Source organism: Misgurnus anguillicaudatus, chromosome 17, assembly GCF_027580225.2.
Source record: "Misgurnus anguillicaudatus chromosome 17, ASM2758022v2, whole genome shotgun sequence".
NCBI lineage: Eukaryota > Metazoa > Chordata > Actinopteri > Cypriniformes > Cobitidae > Misgurnus > Misgurnus anguillicaudatus.
In genome coordinates, this window is record NC_073353.2 from 24,079,398 (window position 1) to 24,100,052 (window position 20,655).

Sequence of the window (20,655 nt, forward strand, 5' to 3'; positions counted from 1 at the left end):
TCACACAGTAGTTAATGCTGAAATCTCATATACACTTACCTCTATGTGAGTAAGAATCATATCTCTAACCAAGAAAGCTGAGTTTCCCTCCTCCATTTGGCAGGAAACCTGAAAGCCTCCATATGTAGCGCTACCTGAGGGGTTCGGCCAGTATTGATGGCACTTCACCTGCAGTAAAAACAGCATTAGTAGAAAGTGTTTTAAAATAAGATATGGCACAATCTATCCTTGGTAAAATCAAAGCACTGTATGAGCTATAATTTCAAAGATCAGGAGTTGCACATACACGTCCTCGCTCGACCTGAGTGGTAAGCATGACCACCATAGAGGAGCCCTGCTCCCACGTCATCTGCCAGAAATCAGGGCAAGTGTTGGGCAGTGGGCCCTGGCAGGCTATATAGCGGTTTATAAGACTGGAGGCAGGGATTTCCATCTGCAAATATTCAAATAGCAGAACAACATGCTGAGAGGCAATAAATCAAAGTCGGCCTTCCTTTGAAAGTCTGGGTTTGTGTGCGAGATAACCAAGCAATTATGAGCCACTCACATTGATGTAATTTGCATTGATATAGTCATCTGTGCCTTGCAGGATGACTCGAGTTGCATCATCTGATAAGAAAACAAACACGCACTCATTTGGCTTTCATCACTTCCACCGGTTATGAACACACAGGAATGTCACGCAGTGATACTCACAGGGTGAGATGTCTCGGTAGCGGTTTTTGGAAATATTCTGAGGTAATTTGGCACATGACATTGTCATCCCAGGCCTTTTCCGGTACATTTGCTTTAAAATAAAAACAAACATTTAAAAGCTTGTATAACAACCAATCAGAACTGTGTTAAAACTTAACATGAGCAATTCTATGCATTACTTAGGACTTCTGTTTTACTCATTAAAAGGACACTGCACTTTTTTTTGAAAATATGATAATTTTCCAGCTCCCCTGGAGTTGAGCATTTGATTTTTGGTGTTTTGGAGTCCATTCAATCGATCTCTGGGTCTGGCGGTACCACTTTAAGCATAGCTTAGCATAATTCATTGAATCTGATTAGACCATTAGCATCGCGCCTAAAAAAAATAACCAAAGAGTTTCAATATTTAAAACTTGACTCTCTGTAGTTACATTGTGTACAAAGACTAAAATTAAAAGTTGCAATTTTCTAGGCAGATATGGCTAGGAACTATACTCTCATTCTGGCGTAATAATCAAGGACTTTGCTGCAGTAACATGGCTGCAGGAGGCGCAATGATATTACGCACTGCCCGAAAATAGTCCCCTTAGTAACTTTCAATGCAGGGGACTTTTTTTCAGGCAGTGCGTAATATCATTGCGACTCCTGCAACCACGTTACGGCAGCAAAGTCCTTAAAAATATTGCTAATGGTCTAATCAGATTCCATGGATTGTGCTAAGCTATGCTAACGCCAGACCCGGAGGAAAAAAAAGTGGAGTGTCCCTTGCATGCTTGCATGGCCATATAAATACAAAATAAGCAAAAATGTCCATCATATCTCATTTAACAGTTAATAAGGCAAGGATTGGATATTTATGCATGACAGAAAAGCATTTATTACACATTTACGCATATATGGGTGATTCTCACGAAACCATTGAAACACCACGGCACTAATGATTTTAGCTTTAAAATGTGTAATATAGTAACATTAAAAAGCATCCGAATTAACACAATACTGTGTTCTACCTTGCACAATGTGTGATTTCAACATAAGAATTTATAATTGGAAATTTGATCTAACTGCTGAAATTCTCATTACCGCAATGTGTCCAGCTGTGTTTGAACATGCGTTATGTTGTAATTTAATCAAATTAACACAAAAATATTAAGAAAAAAAATAAATGGATGTTTTGCTAGACTACTTTAGATGACAGAAAAAATATTTACTGAATATTCATGTATAATAATAATTAAGAAAAATTAGGAAAATGATGTGTCTGTGCCTGATGTTCTCATCCTCCGCAACACTTTTTGAGAACAGTTTAAGCACACATACAGAATTTTAATAAAGTTTGATTTTGAGTGACCAAGCACATGGACCAGTTACTTCAAGATGGCTACCAGGTAAGATCATTTTTTTACAGTTAATTTGAAATATTGTCTTGTCAGAATGCTTACACGACATTTTGATTATCATTACCGCAACAGATGCTTATTAAATGTTAATTTAATTAATAGAAGCATAATACTTTGATTTTAAATGCATGTGCAGAATCTCCAAATTATGTTCTTTCAGGTTTGTCGTGTCATTTTGAAAATATGTCAGTGTTGATGTTTTGCGGTAATGAGATTTTTTAGGACTAATTTTTTAAATGATGTTACAAAAAGTGTTAAATGTAAAAGTAAAAGTTTTTAAATTAATGTTCCCATTTACTCCAGACTTTGTTTTTCAATGTCTGGTGGGAAAAAAAGGAAATTTAAGCAATTTTTACATTTTCATGCTTGACATTTTTAAAACCAAGTTTTCGTGAGAATCACCCATATAACGTAAAGCACCAGTACCAGTGCACACATTGCTCACCATATGCACACACACACAATAACAGGAAGACAATAGGTCTAACTGATGAATGGCAGGAAGTAATAAAAAGTTCTTGCAGATATGACCACATCCTGAATGACATCCCGATTAAATTGAATTTCACAGCATGTTACAATGCGTTTAGATAAGCAATAGCTTCTTTTACAGGTTTTAAATTAAAAAGTCCACAATATCAAAACATACAAAATTGGCAAAAGTAAATGTAATTCTTTCACACAACTAAAGGATTCTTTTAAAATCCTAAAATCCAACAGGTCCACCATTTCTTACTTCAGAAGACTATCCAAAATTTGGGCTCTAAAATGGTCATCAACTCATGGTGTAAAACTGTTGATTGTGAAAATCTAAATACTAAACCTATATATCATGTGAACTCTTGACTCACATCAAAATGGGCCAATATAGTACCACTGTGAAGACCCTCCTTTAGCTGCAGCATGGAGTCTCTCCAAGCATCCTGGTCCAGCTGAGATGGGTTTGTGGGAGATTTCTCTGGGATATACTGAAAATCAGGCTCAGACTCCAATTTCTCCTCGACGACATCATAGATAGCTGCATAGAGAGATTATAAGTTGAAGGAGGTACAGTAAATGCTAATGTATCAAAGATCTGATCAAAACACAGAGCCAGTGCTTACCATTGGGCCGCACCAACAGAATAAGTTCCCCTAGTTGGCTCTCACAGCTGGCTTTGATAAACATGACAACCTGATCATGCGTGTGCTCTGAAATATCTCTACCATTGATGAGCACAACCTGATCGCCTTCATTGAGACGGGGCACACACAAATCAGCCTAGAGGAGGGACACAGAATTTGAAATTGGCCAGCAGACTTGCAACAAACTAGACTTCACTGAAATCAAATGATATCATGCCAAGATGTTGGCACATAGGTGCATTCTCAGAAAAAAGTTACAAAAGTTAAATCTTTTTGTCATTGGGGCGGTACATTTTAAAATGGTCCTAATATGTACCATTCAGGTACTAGGATGTACATTAATATGCACCATTCAGGTACTAGGATGTACATCTAATAAGCATGTACCTTAGAGGTACCTTTTAGGTACAAAAGTGTACTTTTTGAAAAGGTACCGCCCAAGTGACATTTTGTGTACCTTATGTACCTTTTTCTAAAAGTTCAGATAAACATATTTAAAAAAAAACCAAACATTTACTTTTAATCAAATAGAAAAAAATATTGTAATATAATTGAGAATATAGTAAACTGAAATAAAAATATACAGTAGTATATTATAATAATTTTGATTTGTCAATAGTATTGTGTAGTATTAACTATTGTGACTTGATAAACTGCAGTAAATACTGAAGTATACTTTAATATTTCTATGCTTTAAGGATTAGTCCATTTTCTTTAAAAAATCCAGGTAATTTACTCACCACCATGTCATCCAAAATGTTGATGCCTTTCTTTGTTCAGTTGAGAAGAAATTATGTTTTTTAAAGGAAAACATTCCAGGATTTTTCTCATTTTAATGGACTTTAATGGACCTCAATACTTAACAGTTTAAAATTGCAGATTCAAATGACTCTAAAACGATCCCAAGCAACGCATAAGGGTCTTATCTAGAAAAACGATTGTCATACTCATTTTTGTCAAGAAAAATAAAAAATATGCACTTTTAAACCACAACTTCTCGTCTATCTCTGGTCCTGTGACACGCCAGCGTGACCTCACGTAATACGTCATCACGTCAAGAGGTCACGGATGACGTATTCGAAACTACGCCCCAGTGTTTACCAGTGTGGAGAAAGAGGACCGTCTGACGTTGTTGTATGTCGAATGATACAAATTAATGTCTTTGTCAGTTTATTGTTTAAAATGGTCCGCAAATGTGCGTTTCATAGATGTAACACGTGACTTTTTCATGGCATTACGCAATTACGTGAGGTCGCGCTGGCGTGTCACACAGCCGGAGGAAGAAGAGAAGTTGCGGTCCAAAAGTGCACATTTTTAATTTTTCATGCCAAAAATGACAATAGTTTCGCTTGATAAGACCCTTATGCCTCGTTTGGGATCCTTTAGTCCTTTGAAACTGCATTAAACTGTTAAGTGTTGGGGTCCATTAAAGTCCATTAAAATAAGAAAAAACCTGGAATGTTTTCCTCAAAAAACATAATTTCTTCTCGACTGAACAAAGAAAGACATCAACATTTTGGATGACATGATGGTGAGTAAATTATTTTGATTTTTTTAAGAAAATTGACTAATCCTTTAAAGGTTTACAACCACTATAATAGAATGTAGACATTTTACAACAGTCTACTATAGTAAATACTAATTTATCTGTCCTTTTAATAACCATGGACTTCTAAACGAACTGTCACTGCCATTTTGTTTTTAATATATCACCTTTAAAGTATTGAACATCTGTATGGTCGAAACCAGGAGATATTAAATAGATTATTTTGCGAAGTTTTAAGAAAGTTCACTCTTGGTCCTTTAGGGGTCACTTTTCAGAAAGTCTGTTCGCTTACATCCCAGATGCTCTATAAAAGTTAATACTGCAACATTTACAAAAATGAACAACTATTTAAACATACCGGTGTTCCAGGTGCTACCCGAGACACAATAATAGGCATCTTTTGATCAAAGCCACCCTGAAAGAGACAGAGACAGAGACATGATGAGGCAACAAAATCATCATCAATTAAATTACAGAAAATGTCTTAGACACTGAACATTTTACCTTCACATTAAACCCAAATCTTCCATTCTCATCTGGTTTCATCTTGATCAGGACAAGATTGTCATGTGGAATGACTCCATTGGGCTAAACATGCAGCAAACAAACAAAGTAAACATTTGCATGTTATATTTTATGCATGTTTTTTAAACTTACATTTTAGTTCACACCAACATAATTCAATTAGTTTTAAACGAAAACCTAAGTTACATCACTTCATGAAAGTTCGACCATATTAACAACGTACAATACAAGGGAGTGACTATGATGAGTACCGGTCAAGAGGAACAATAAACCGCCACATAGACAGACTGGGCTTAGTGAGTCAGTGGATGTAGTATTACCGTAGTCTTTTCTGTCGCTGTGGGGACATCATACATTTCGTTGATGTGGTTATCCAAGTCCTGTTGTGAGTGGGACAGTATATGTTGGCTCAGGTTCTTCCGAGACTGTTTTGGAGGGAGGGCGGGGGGCAGACCTTCAACACCTTCCGGAGACCTAATACATTCAGAGACGACAAAAAAGCTTTGAAAGTGTGTTCCTAGACTGAAATTTTAACAAAATCCAGAGAAAACAACATTTAGTTAATGACAATTTAGCATCATGTTTTGGAAAGCATATAGTAACCAAGGACTGATAAAAAGAATAAGTTATCCACATGACCATACAGTTCATAACAGTACACTCTCAGAAAAAATTTCACTGGGGTAGTACCTTTTTATAAAGTACACTTTTATACCTAAAAAGTGCATATTAGTACCTCAAAAAGTACACATTGGTACCTTAGAGGAACATACTGGTACCTCAAATGTACATATCTGTACCTAAATGGAAACTTTTTTTTAAAATACCATCCCAGTGGTAACTTTTTTACCTTTTTCTGACAGTGTAGTTCATTATTTTTGGGAGAACTATTCATTTAATAAATCCCAGTTTTACACACTTACGTAAAATTAATGATGCATCACCAAATGTTTTGCAGTATTCCTGGAATTTAACCATCCATCAAACTGGTGTAGCACACTTCAGTTATATTTGGTTGAACTAAACACATATAGAACTTTCACAATTCAGTTAACCAATCAATTACGCAATGCATTTTGTTTTAGTTGTGACACTTGAGTGCCTTACGAGCATCCGATTGCGTGTTGTTCGTGCATGAGAAACGTGTTTTTGAATGTGTGGCTCAACAGTGACCCTGTTTAATTTTTGTGTCTATTTCTAGCTGTGTTCTCACCCCAGCATGGTGTGATAAAGTGACCCAAACTAAACACATCGCGTCTGTGCAGACTGGCTCTGCAGGTCAAAGGCCACATGCAGGAATTGTCTCTTTATTTACACCACTACTGCAGCTGTAGCCGCCACCAAAGAGTGAAGACAATAACATACGCTGAAATACAAAAGCGTGCAAGCAGCAGTAAAAAGATAACAGAAAAAAGAGGTTATATTTATAGAAAGTCTTGATTCTTCATTCTAAACAACAAAACAAACAGATTGTTGTTTGTTTACAAGTAACATGCAGAATTTTGCTGACTTCTCAGGATAGGCAGCAGGTGGTTATGCCATTATTTGAAAAAACAAACAGAGCATAGATGTGTATTTGTCAACAGTTTAGGATGAAAGAAAGATAGTTATGCATTACTTAAATTATGTGTATTTCTGTGAAATGTGAATTTGGGTGTTCAATTCCACTGAATGATACAACAATACACTAACATTTTACACATTTAACAAAAATATACAGAGATATGATGCTTTGCATTTGTAAATATACTATAAGCATTGCTTTTATCAAGAAATGTGTTTTTATTCTTGTATGGTCATCAACAATAAAGTATGAAGAGTACATATGAAGAGTTTGATTCCAAAACGCAAAAAATCCATTTTGACTAATTTTGGAAAAAATATGTTTTCTATACCAAGAAAGTGACAAGATGAAAACCACTATTTTCTGTTTCAAACTTTCACATAGCATCTTTAGGATATAAAAATATAAAAAATTCTTTAAAAGATTATTTTTTTACAAAATGCAATAAATCCATGACAGTTTTTTTCTAAAATTCTATAAATCAATGTGTTAGCATGACAGAAGCTTGATGCTGTTGGAAGAACAAGCAACAGGCGACATTTTTCCGTCTTCCGAGTGCCTCTCGTGTAAATTATTAGATTTTGATGGCTTACCTTTCTTCCCCACCACGGAAAACCACCATAGGTTTAGCAATGCCATCAAAGTATTATTTTGTTTTGTTTTGTTTGTTGATCACAAAGTACAAGATGAGGAAAACTAGGAATCCTTGTGTATTCAACGTGCCACCATTTTTGTTTACAATGCGTGGAATGGTGCGCTGTAATTTGTTGAGCGGATTTATTGCATTTTGCAGAGAAGGAGGACTGCCGTATATCGTGTTTTGGGAAAAAAGGAAGAGAAGATGACAGAATAACACGGTGGATATTGAATTTTGCATAAAATTAAGAAATAACTTTTTAATACTGACCTGATACAATACTGATCTTGGCAGAAACTAAATTTTTTTAAATGGCGTTTATCGCGTTTTGGAACCAAACTCTTCACATGTATGGTGTTACAGATTAAAACTGGGATTGGTTATATAAATGTGAAATTAAAAACAGTAAAAATGTCAAAGCTTTAGTAAAAAAAAGAATAAGAAAATCCTTTAGAGGCCGCCATTTTGTTGACATCACAATAAATGCTGTCAAATGGTTACAATCAAAACCTGTTCTATTAACGCTACAGTGAGATTAACATGGTAACCAAGTCTTCAATTAAAAAAAATATTTAAAACAGAAGATGATAGTCATTAATGCAACAGACAGTAGGTGGCGGTATGTGGTTTTGATACCTGCATATCATTAAAAATATAATATAATATATATATATAATATAAGAACGTCTTTTGCTCAGCAGTTTCAATATGAACCGGAGAGTAACATAAATAATGAAAAATAAACAAAAAAAACATACAAATAAAAGATGATCAAAATAAAGATAGGTATGCGTATGTTGGGATTTTTTCAAGTAATTAACAAATTTAAAGGAGCTGTATTTAACTTCTAATGATTAAACGTGGTACCGCAGTCTAAATTCTAAATATTGGAGATGGTGTACAAATATGTACAAATATATTATAGTATTTTTCTTATTTATTACAATCAAAAACCTACATACACCTCCTTTAATTAGCAAGGCTGACATCGCGGGCACGCGCTTTGAATTTCTGGGTTTCATCCGTCTTGTTCTCGCCGCATGGTTGTGTTTCTTTTACGAAATACTACAATAAATATGTGAAGAAGAACCACTGGAAGCGTATGATATTTTGAGCTTTCAGTCCTGAGGTGTTTTAACTTTACAGCAACTGTTTGAAAATTTGTGTCACTTCCAACCGGTCGGTGCACTGTTAACCCAGAAATTGTCTTTACTCAAACAATCAAGGAAAAATCATTAATATTTTAAGCCAAAGCTTAAAAAGTTTAGTTGATTTAACTGTTAACCTTACAAAATCTATTAAACTAAAACATTCAAGTAATGAACTTAAAATTATTAGTTCATGTTGTGAGGAATACCCATAATCCTTTGCGCCTGACTATTTAGATAATTTTTTGCTTTTTCACAAATTAAAAACTGATAAGAACTTTCTCTATTCAAATATTTGTTAATAAAATGTCATATAAGTTCAAGCTCTTATATAATTGATGTTGTTTTGTTGTAAATGATAATTTTGTGAAGTCACCGTTCAGGTGATCAGTGTTTCCGTACATGAACCCTGTTAAAAACATTTTATTGTATTTCTCTCCACTGTACTTACAATGTATGTCAAAACACATTTTTTGTGTGTTTCTGTGGAGAATCACGTTTATTCAATGATTGACTTAAAGTCAGTCATTAATTTTTGTTATAATACCATTTATAACATCAAAAGTAATATAAAGTGATAAAAACTAAAGTTATATGCAACAGGTTTCCTCACACATTTCTAGTAATGTCATCTAATCTGGGTTAAGAGTGCATTGGAAGAAATTAAAACATTAAGTACATTAAACTTAAAATTAATTGTTATTTCAACCAGGCAAAATCAACTTTTTTAGGGCAACGAGTTTCCATAAATTTTTTAGGTTCAATCAACCTGTATGGGCTTACAGTGTGTGCTTCCGCTAAACTAGGGGCACAACTGAAAAGTAGGGGTAACAAAATGTATATCTTTTATCTTGTTATTGACGAAATTTCATTGAAACCTATGGAGGAGAAGGTATCAAATACATCACGGAAATTTGGTAGTAACGAACATCCTGTCAGAACATCAGAACTGCAGGCATCGTTCTAAAAAAAACATGGGTTGAGTCTAAATAATATGACAAACTAATTCTAACTAAATGGCCCATTCCAACTAAAACAGTAAATGTTCATGATTTCATATAAAAAATAACTAAATATCTACCTTCTGTTAAAATTTCATGCAAATATCTGATAAAATGAGAAAGTTATAAGCAAAAACATGTGAATAAGCAACATTTTCGGTCACACACCTTCCATTGACATCCATATATAACTTTTCCTCTGATTTCTAATATTAAAAATATAATAACTTTCTCAATCCTCAACGGATTTTTACTATCCAGGTATATATGTAAATGTCTGCTCTAGTCATGTGATACATTTTGAGCTTTGGGGTTTTTAAATATTTTGTGATCATACCTACTTTAATGTGTTTCTATCAAGGAATTGTAGTAGTAGAAGGCAAATATAGGGGAGGTTTCCCGGTCAGAGATTAGCTTAAGCCAGGACTAGGCCTTAGTTTATTTAGGAAATATAACTAGTTTTAACAAACATGCCTTACTGAAACATTACTTGAAGCAAAACAAAGGGCAGTGATGTATTTTAAGATATGTCAGTGCAAGTTGTTTTCAGTTTGGACAGCTCTTACATTTATTTTAGTCTAGGACTAGCCAAATCACTGTCCGGGAAACCACCCCCTAAAGTATTAAAGCTTACAAGTCTTCATAGTCGAGGTACCCTGTTAAAGACGTGAATAAACAAAAGCCGATTCTTAATCTTTTGATCAAAATGATCTTAAGCATTTCTGTGACTTTATAGGGGCAATCAAATGACTCATATAAACGAATAGCCACTGACTAACAATGGCATCTTTTGTGACACAGCCCATTAATGTGGGTTAATGTGTTGATCATAAACAGGATGCTTCTGCAACAGCTTAAAGATTAATACAAAGGAAAGGGGGAGGGAGCAATACCTTTCCATTGAACATGCTGAGCGAACAAAAGCAGAAACAACCACATGCCATGCAAACATCTTAAGTATACCGCACATCTATTCAAGAACAAAAAGGCCTTGACATATTTACCACAGACCCATTAAATACAAGCATTGTGCCCACCCCTAAAAGCGGTAAACACGTTTTACAGCAGCGCAGCGTGCGTTTAGTTTTCATTTGGGCCTGGTTTGGGGTGCAGACAGAGGGTGGCGATTGGATGGCCAGACATAACAAACACCCAATAAAAGACCATTTAAACCATTTGAGGAACACATTTGCACTTTTTTTACACTATACTATGTGGCTTCTGCAAATGGCATTTTAAAACTGAACTGATTTAATGCTTCAATAAGCTAGAGTTGCTCCGTGGTTAAAATATCAAACTTGAAAAGCACACTATTAAAATGAAAAAGAAAACCAATGTTCTGTTCAAACAATTTAGTGGTATTCTCCTTCAGGACAATAACCAGGCACAAATATATAGAAAGAAACTGTGCTTTTTTGCTTAAGGAACTGTGGGATTAAAATTAAATTTACATTGCTTCACATAATAATGTCTGAATTTCATTCATTCGGCAAAGTAGATCCCTTAAACACTCACACTAAAAGTCATTAATAACAAGATTACATAATGTTTAACTGAGCAGTAATGCTTGAAATATCCATGAACTAATTAACCACGAAGGGTTACATGATACAAGTAGTCCTGGTTACCTAAACAACAGTTAAAGAGTAGAGCATCGAGAACAGCACACCTGATTTTACCTGCATCATGTCTGTAGCAGAAGTGCTACCAAAACTTCTTAATCAGTTATACATTTTGGCACGTCATTAAACAAAGCAGTTATTGCAGGAATAGGATGTACTTACGGCGTAGACTCCAGACTGATGCTATTGGCTTGCGTAGACAAGGCTGATTTGTGATTGGAGAACACAGGAAGGCTGGGTGAGGTATGGATAATGTGGTCCACCAGGTGACCCATGGAGGAGGGCCGTAACCGGGGACCCTCTTGCACATACAAGCAGTTCCTACTGTTGACAGAGCAATTATAGCTGCTGTAGTCATTGTCTTTTTTATGCTTTATATAAGAATATCTCTGATGGGGGATTAATTGAAGATTAAAGGCTCTATCCTACACCCAGCGCAATGCAGCACAATGCGCGATGCAGGTGTTGCTAATTGCTAGTTCTTGTTGCTAGTTTCAACCCGGCGCTCCAAGAGACTCAATAATAATCTTTTCCATTTTAATCCTTTAATTTTTCATATTTAAGAGCGTTTTTGTGCTGCTGCGCATCCAGGTATGTGATAAGCAAACCCGCGTTGTCGTCCCGTTTATAGGCGCATATAACTAACGCGCTCTTAAAATAACAAAAAACATATTGCGCCATTGACTTTAGAGCAGGTTTTAGTTGGTCAATAGCGTAGTCTATTTTAGTTTCCTCAAAATAGCAACGCGCCAACAATGCGCCTGAACACACCTCATTTTCAGACCAGAACGCCCATGCGCGCAAAATTGGGCGCAAATGTATTTTTCTATTTAAACAAATTGGCGCTAAACGTGAAAATTATCATTCCGCCGTGTTGAAACTAGCAAAAGACACCTGCGTCACGCATTGCACCGCATTGTGTCGAGAGTATGATAGAGCCCTTTATCTCTTGTTTGTTACAAATAAAGTATTTTAGAGTACAAACTATTATGAGATTACAATGATTATGTAGGATATCAATACATTTACAGCAATTAAAAGCCTGCTTTTTTACTTCTAAGAAAACGGTTTTTAAAGGTTTTAATCCAAAAAATAATAATTTTAATAAAAATGAAAAGAACATTTTTTAACATTATTCTTAAACTGGTGGTCTTCCTCCACTTAGTTTTTCAGTTTACAAATTTCGCTTTCTAAATAGGGATAAGGCATGGCACCAGGCGCAACAGGCTTTTAAGGTGGATGAGAGTCTCATTGGATTATTGCACGTTACACCCAAAACACACCCATTACTCATTATGAAAATATGAACAACCCTTTTAGGCCGTGCGCTTGCAGCATAAACCATTTTTCCTGTCGTTAAATTAGCAAAAGTGAAATGGGACCTGCCTGTTTAGACCGTGCGCCGTGCTCTTTAGACAATGCGCCTACATCGTTAAAATTGGGCCCGAAATAAGTTTAGTGTTATCAACAATTAAAACTGAAATTTGCATTGAAACCGAGACACTTACTGGTTGGGCGTCCCAGGAGGTGAGCGGGTGGGCAGGCTGCGAGTCTCCAGCCTCTCCTCAGACAGCGAGGTCCTGCTCACTGTTTCCCAACCTGGCACACCCATCAACTTCCTGCCCAGAGGCTTGCTTGGAGATCTAGAAGATAAATAGCGGTCTGTTATCAAAAGTTCCTCTTTTGACAAACCACACAGACGCTCAAATGGTGATTTTGAAAGGATTTTTTGCCCTTTGCTCACATGCTAAAATGAAAGTGATTGCAACTGTTCAGAAGTTATATAAGAGACCAGTCTACATTTCCGTGAAACGGTTGCAGATATTTCTTAGAAATTTTAGTTTATCGTTTACCTTTGCTCTTACAATGTTCCTCTACAATGATCTCCTAAAATTTGTAATGTTTCAGTGCTGGTGTTCAGGTTACATTTTGACAAGCACACTCTAGTGAAGTATTTATTTATCTTTTTAAGCAATAATACACAAGAGTGTCATCATGTTGCTTTATTCACAATATCCAGTCAGAGAAAACTGAATGAACATCAGACATGGTGATGATGAACAACTGAAGAACTGTACATATTAACAGATGTTAAGGTTAAATATTGCTTTAGATAACTTTCCAATTCGAGCTCTTGGGAATAAAAACAGACAAGTGATGACTGTGTCCCTTGGCTGATACTTTATCATGATTATGATTGCATCATATTAAATATGTAAAAGAAACGCAGTGGAAAGACTTGCTATACAAGCTAAACGGTTATAAAACATGTCTGTGATCCTAACACAACAGGAGCTCTGTTACAGGAACACATACTGTAGGAAAAACGGTAGTAAAGATGGGTGGACGGACAGACTCAAAACCAAAGCAGATGCACAGATTATTACCTTGCAAAAACTCTGTCCTTGACTCCCTTTTCCTTCCCGTACTGAACAGACTGTGCTTCCGTCCTCCCGCTGTGAGAAAATGAACAATGTTTGTCAGGATATAAAGGACAATCCAAACTAAGCTTGTAACATTGCATGATACAATATCTGTAACCGGTTTTGTATAATATATGGTATTCAATAAAAACACTAAAAAAATATGGCAGTCGGCACCAATATAAATCTAAAAGCACAGCAAAATAAATTATTAATATGTTTCCCTATATCTAAAATTGCCTAAAAGAGCATTATTATTTTTTAAGGGGTTTATCCTTAAGAATTTAGTAGAGCAATTGTAAGTGTTGACTAAAGTCAGGCTTTTTGGAAACTGCAAATCAGTAGAAAAAAAGTGAACGTATAAAAACGCATAAATGTGTGTTCTTCTGATAAATGAAAACCACAATGGAGAAGCTTACCAGTAACGAAACCTTGAGCCTAAACTGAAGTAGTGCACAAAGAAGTTCTTCTCCGGGGGAACAGGACGGTCGAGCCGAAAGAAGGTGTGATGTTCTACACAGGCCTTCCAGAGGTTCTTACAGGCCCTGTAGTTTACCATGTTGAAACCTAGCATTGTATCTCTCACCTCATTCTGTAGCAAAACATTCGGAAGAGGCAAAGAAACAGGAAGGGGGTTAGCAAAAATAACTTTTAAATGCTAACTTAAGGCATTAACATCAAACATGCTGTATTCATAAAATGTTTATATAAAATAAATAAAGCCCAGTTCAACTGTTTTTTGATAATATGCATAAATTACACAGTCTATACAAGCAATACAATAAGAAGTAAGTGCTAAAAAGTACACATTATGGTGTTAAAGGGATAGTTCACCCAAAAATGAAAATTCTGTCCTCATTTACTTATCCTCATGTTGTTATAAACCTGTATGAATTTTTTTCTGATGAACACAAAAGAAGATATTTTGATAAATGGTGGTAAGCACACAGCTGATTGTAACGATTGACTTCCATAGTAGGAAAAACGCATATTATGGAAGTAATAAAGTAATAAATGATGAAGATATGTTGATAACTTATGGTAAGCACACAGTTGATGGTAGCCATTGAATTCCATCGTATGTGTTTTTCCTACTATGGAAGTCAATGGTTACAATCAGCTGTGTGCTTACCATCATTTATCAAAAAATCTTCTTTAATCTAGATTAAAGCCTCAAAATCTAATTTTGAGAATAGGAACACCAAAGTTTGATTTCAATCTTGGCTATAAATTGATTTTAATGTTTGATATGGCCTTACTCAGTAAATATTTAAGATATCAAGGTTATATTTGCACAGAATGTACTGAATGATTTTATGCAGAAAACAGTAAATCACAAAACATGACAGGCAGGGTCACATTTATTAAAGGGACATTTTTTTTTTTAAATATGCTCATTTTTCAGCTACCCTAAACATTTGATTCTTATTGTTTTGAAATCCATGCAGCTGATCTCCGGGTCTGGCGCTAGCACTTTTAGCATAGCTTAGCATAATCCATTGAATTTGATTAGACCATTAGCATCATGCTAAAAAATAAGCGTGATGATATTACGCACTGCCCGAAAATAGTCCTCTTGGTTACTTTCAATGGCAGGGGACTATTTTCGGGCAGTGCGTAAAATCACTACGCCTGCTGCAGCCATGTTACATCAGCAAAGTCATTGATTATTACGCCGGAATGAGAGTATAGTCCTAACCATATCTGCCTAGAAAATTGCAACTTTGAATTTCCGTCTGTCTTAGTACACGATGTAACTACAGAAGAGTCAAGTTTGAAACGCTTTGGTTATTTTTTAGCACAATGCTAATGGTCTAATCAGATTCAATGGATTATGCTAAGCTATGCTAAAAGTGATACCGCTAGACCCGGAGATCAGCTGATTCCAAAACGGTAAGAATCAAATGTTTATCTCTGGGGGAGCTGGAAAATGAGCATATTTTTTAAAAAAAGTTAAATGTCCATTTAATATGACCAATTGACCATTCTAGAAAGTACAGTTCTATTGGTGGAGTCCTGTGCAGTGATACACACAATGTGTTGGTGCAAAGGTGTTTCACATTATACCGGTTACAACTAGGGATGGGTCAGGATGATCAACTAGTTTATCTAGATTTTTGTTGTATTTAAGTTGTGATATTTTAGGGGTGGTGCTTTAATCCGTGCGCTGACAGCACGCTGCGCTTTTGCTGTAAGATGTCAGTTTGCCTGCTAAACCCTCCTGTTCTTGCTTGCTACAGCTGTCTTGTTATGCCGTGAAAAACATGGGCCTCCATTTGAAACCTTGCCAAAGTACCCAGAAGGCTCTGCTCTGTAGAGACCTATTAGGACTGACAGTCCAATCTGCAAGACTCCATTGGTCACCGGGGACTCCGGAATGCACTTCCCGCTCTGTTTTTGGTAGTGCAAATCGCCAGGGCTACCACCCAGGTCCAAAGAAATCGGACCCACTGAGCCAAGCTGTGCCATCTGGGCATCAATTATGGATTGTGACATCATTGAGTCCTGCTTTTAGTACAACTGCCTTTGAAAGGTCCCTGTGCATTATTCACATCGCCGGGGTGATCTGAGGTCTACACAAAGGTGTCTGATGCTGCAGAGACTCGGTTCAGGCGTGCAGGCTCCCACCGATCCTCAGCAAATGGCATGATTTCAACATGAGGTCGTGTCCCGCTCCCCCACAAGCAAACTGCATTATCTACTCTCCATAATTAATAAGCTGTAAAGAGTCTCTCTCATTTCACCTCCACTGACAGCGGGGTAGTAATTACAGAAAGCTTTCCAATAAACAAAGATCGGTGGTGCTACCAGAGCCAATATGCTCTATCATTTGATATTGCCTGAGCAGGATGGTTTATTAATAGAAACGAAAGCTCCCTGCAGTGAGTTAATGGGAATGACGATGTCTGTTGGAGACATCAGATCTTACAAATGGTAATCAGTTAAATTGGCACTGGGTAAACAAACTTATTACAAACAAACACACACCGTGGCTTGTCATATTGAAATAACATGTACACATTTAATCTTAAAAATGCAGATGTTATATTGTTATATCAATTCCTCAATGCACATTATTTTAAAGATTACATTTATGCATTTTTCAACACCTTAGTTAACTTCAAATTCAAGGACCTTTCAAGGACTTTCCAGGTCCAATACCCTCAAATTCAAGGACTAAATGTGGGGACACATTTCAAGTAAGAGCATGGTTACATTGTGTTGTCTTTTAAGATACATTGTTACAGTTCCCTTTCAAGGGAACTTACGCTGCGTCACTGCGGTGACACTTTGGAGACGCATCCAGGGGTAAGTGCGTCTGAATGTGTATATCAAATTCAACCAATTGTGAGGCTTAACGACAAAGACAGGGTGACGCGGGAGCCAGGAAGTATATCGCTATCTGAAATATTGCCAAAGACAGCGTTACAGGGACGCAGGAAGTATGGCAAGGACGACGCAGCGTCTCGTTCCCTTCTCAGGGGACAACAGTTACATACGTAACCTGAGACGTTTTCATGTGTCAAACACAAGCATTTTGGTATAAATCCACATTCGCATACAGAAGATATAAGCATTTAAAGCGAACAGTGTGCTTGAAGGGCTAAAAATGTAATGATACTAACCTACGCTACACAAGTTATATCTCAAAGACTCAATCTTGGGTTTCCCACACTACTACTGTGAAATATGACAGAAAGCTATACATAAGGCTATGGGCCCAATGGAAAAACAATATTAAGCAATGATCATAGCAGCATCATAGTCTACTCGTGATTCAGTCAAACCACGAGTAATAAAATTAAGTCATGCCCTCTCTATTGCTTCCTGCTATACGTCCGGTTTCACTTTGTGTAATACATTACATTACATTAGATTGCAGAAGTTAATAATTTGGTGGATGTCATTTTATGTTGTCTTTAAATCTTGATCACTGTACTGATTTAGAAATGAGAGAGAGAGACACTGTTTTACTCACCCCCTCTTTTCTCAGCTGGATGAAAAACTGCTTGCATTTAAAAGATATTTTCACAATCTTCAACCTGAAATGGAGGAAAACGAATAAAATTATATAACGGGGTTGGCAAAATGAAAACACATTTTCAAGGGCAGCAACAAATACACGTTTTAAACTGCTAAAGTTTCCTGACCCATTTTAACTCCCCTCATATTAAAACATGAGTCACCGCAAAGCTAAATATATTCCACAGAGCACACACACACACAAAACACACTCCAATGTCCGAATAAACACATGTCGGCACAACGTCACCTACTTATGACACATTCTGTCACACGCTGCAGTACACACACAAACACAAGGTCCATGACTCAAGCTGGTTGAACTAAAGTCATATGTCTGTAAAGAACGTTCATCATCAGTGTCAACCTTTGCTTGCAACATGTCAACAGTCAGTGCAGTCATTTTTTATATGTTTTTCTATTGCTGTGTTTATAGTGCAGGGTTGATTGATAGAATCCTTGATAAGCGCAACCGTTTGCCCTGAGATCTTACTGTGAACGTCTGTGACAAACGACCCCGTTTTTGTGGGCTAAACATAGTTGGTCTGGAAAGCATCTGTGCAACTCTTTCAATTGAGAGATGCTTGAACTACAGCTAGAGCAGCTGGTCTGTGTGTCTGAAGAACAGCCTGGTGTGTGTGTGTGTGTGTGTGTGTGTGTGTGTGTGTGTGTGTGTGTGTGTGTGTGTGTGTGTGTGTGTAGGATAGTAATGCTTTGTCTGATGAGGAACATTACAGAGCATTTACAAACCACTTTTTTACTCATACAAGCATGATTGACACATCATTAAAAATACTAAATAATTATTGCATGGGAAAAGATCTAACTTCATTTGTATGCAGATGCCACTCTGATATTTTTATAATGCAGTGACACTTATTTAAATTAGAATGGCAACAAAAATGTGGGAAACTCTAGCACTATATTGTAGGCAACATAAAACTGTGCATGCATAGTAAAGGGGTCCAAAGTCCTGCATCGTAAAACTGACATCAAATATGTATAAATCAGCTGTCATTTTGATGCGTCATGCAGGATCTCAGCGTAGACAGGCAAATGACTATGCTGGAATTTGGCATGCGGTTGAACAGGTGTAATGTTCATAAACCATCGACATAATATAAAAATCAAAGCAAAAGAGGATGGTTGGTTGTTGAACTGGATATTTGGAAAGGATGTCATGGGGATATTATTAACGTGCATAACATTCAGTGCTTTAAAAACGGTCATATAACCTCATGACCCAAACCGCAGCCGTTACACTTCACCACTGAATAATTGTGAGTGACGCAAATAAAACAAGCTCACTTACCATGGAAAGTTGTTGATTCGTACCCTGTTCTTCAAGATGGCTATGCCAGCTGAGTTCACCCCGATAAAAATCTCTGTGTTGCTTTGATCCTAAAGCAAGAACATGAGAACACTATTTATCTTAAACCTCATTTACACAGCACGCTGATCCCAGAAATAATGGCATAAATGGCGTGCCGTAATGAGGATGCCCGTGCCGTCCGAACAATAAGTTATCGTTTAGCTCTTTAACGCAGAGGTTTTAAATGCAGATAAACATTCACAATGAGAAATGTCAGCAAGCCGAGATCATTCACCCGCATAACAGAACAGTTCGTTAAACGCTCCTTTATGACCTTATCCTAAACAAAAATGCATGGGTGTGGTTTCTCGAGAGAGAAATCACAGATAATAAATCAACTTTAGATGCTGCGGAACGGACTATCAAGTGCATGACTTTAAATACGTCATGCGTCTTTACGGGATCTTAAAGGGATGTGTGTGAATGCACGCACAGATTCCAGAAAATCATTGGCAGTGTTTCCAAACTGTGTGTTCAAAGGGATATAATGTCGTTTTAAACACATGAATGCCAGGACTGCGATGACATCTGGAATAAATGTGGCGTGATTATACAATGACATAAAGCAAATTAATAGTCACCTAGTTAAGTGGTCCCACCACAAACGTCTTTTGAGAAGACTCCTCAGAGATTAAATTATAAAAAAATTCATATTATTCTATAATAATAACATCATTATTTTATTTTATTTGTTTACCTAACACATAATAAAATTGTATATAATACAATAAATAATAAGAAAATAATAAAAAAAGTTGTTTTGTTTAAACCTACTAAGATCACCCTATAGACCCTACGGGGGCGGTTTCCCTAGACAGGGATTAGACTAGTCCTACACTAAAATAAAATGTAAGAGCTGTCCAAACTGAAAAAATCTATCTTAAAATACATCAGTGCCCTTTATTATGCCTGAAAATGCACAGAAGTATTTATTTTAGTAAAGTATGTTTGTTAAAACTATTTATATTTCCTAATTAAACTAAGGCCTAGTCCTGGCTTAAACTAATCCCTGTCCGGGAAACCACCCCTATAGATTTGTGTCTGACATGCATATTTTTTATAAACCCAGGGATCAAAGCAAATTTCTCTAGTTATTGACAGCCATGTTACATCAGCAAAGTCACTGATTATTACGCCAGTTTGAGAGTATAGTTCCTAACCATATCTGCCTAGAAAATCGCAACTTTTAATTTTCTGTCGATCTTAGTACATGATGTAACTACAGAAGAGTCAAGTTTTAAATATGAAAAATATCGAAACTCTTTGGTTAATTTTCAGTGTGATGCTAATGGTCGAATCAGATTCAATAAATTATGCTAAGCTATGCTAAAATGGCACAGCCAGACCTGGAGATCAGCTGAATGGATTCCAAAACTGTATAAATCAAATGTTTAACTCTAGGGGAGCTGGAAAATGAGCACATTTTTTTTTAAAAAAAGTGTAGTGTCCCTTTAAGATGCTGTTAAAGCAGCTGAGTTTAACCCAGAATTGACTAACTGGTTTAAAGAGACCCCTGTGGTCAGTTTCCCACAAGGCCCTTTTAGTATCCTATATAAACTGTTAAATTTACTATG

The 20,655-nt window shown here is 36.4% G+C and overlaps 1 protein-coding gene across 1 annotated transcript in view; it reads right to left on the reverse strand.

The window, feature by feature from the left end:
- Positions 1 to 20,655, reverse strand: part of ptpn4a (protein tyrosine phosphatase non-receptor type 4a) — a 50,522-nt gene that overhangs the window by 5,329 nt on the left and 24,538 nt on the right. The window contains exons 10-24 of the mRNA XM_055216384.2: positions 19,022 to 19,110; positions 17,666 to 17,729; positions 14,106 to 14,278; positions 13,651 to 13,719; positions 12,772 to 12,906; positions 11,426 to 11,587; positions 5,612 to 5,765; positions 5,271 to 5,354; positions 5,125 to 5,181; positions 3,200 to 3,356; positions 2,948 to 3,114; positions 697 to 787; positions 548 to 609; positions 287 to 433; positions 40 to 168 (exon numbers count right to left, since the gene is read on the reverse strand). Of these exons, the coding sequence (XP_055072359.2) occupies positions 40 to 168; positions 287 to 433; positions 548 to 609; positions 697 to 787; positions 2,948 to 3,114; positions 3,200 to 3,356; positions 5,125 to 5,181; positions 5,271 to 5,354; positions 5,612 to 5,765; positions 11,426 to 11,587; positions 12,772 to 12,906; positions 13,651 to 13,719; positions 14,106 to 14,278; positions 17,666 to 17,729; positions 19,022 to 19,110 (1,740 nt within the window). The remainder of the gene's footprint in view (positions 1 to 39; positions 169 to 286; positions 434 to 547; positions 610 to 696; positions 788 to 2,947; positions 3,115 to 3,199; positions 3,357 to 5,124; positions 5,182 to 5,270; positions 5,355 to 5,611; positions 5,766 to 11,425; positions 11,588 to 12,771; positions 12,907 to 13,650; positions 13,720 to 14,105; positions 14,279 to 17,665; positions 17,730 to 19,021; positions 19,111 to 20,655) is intronic.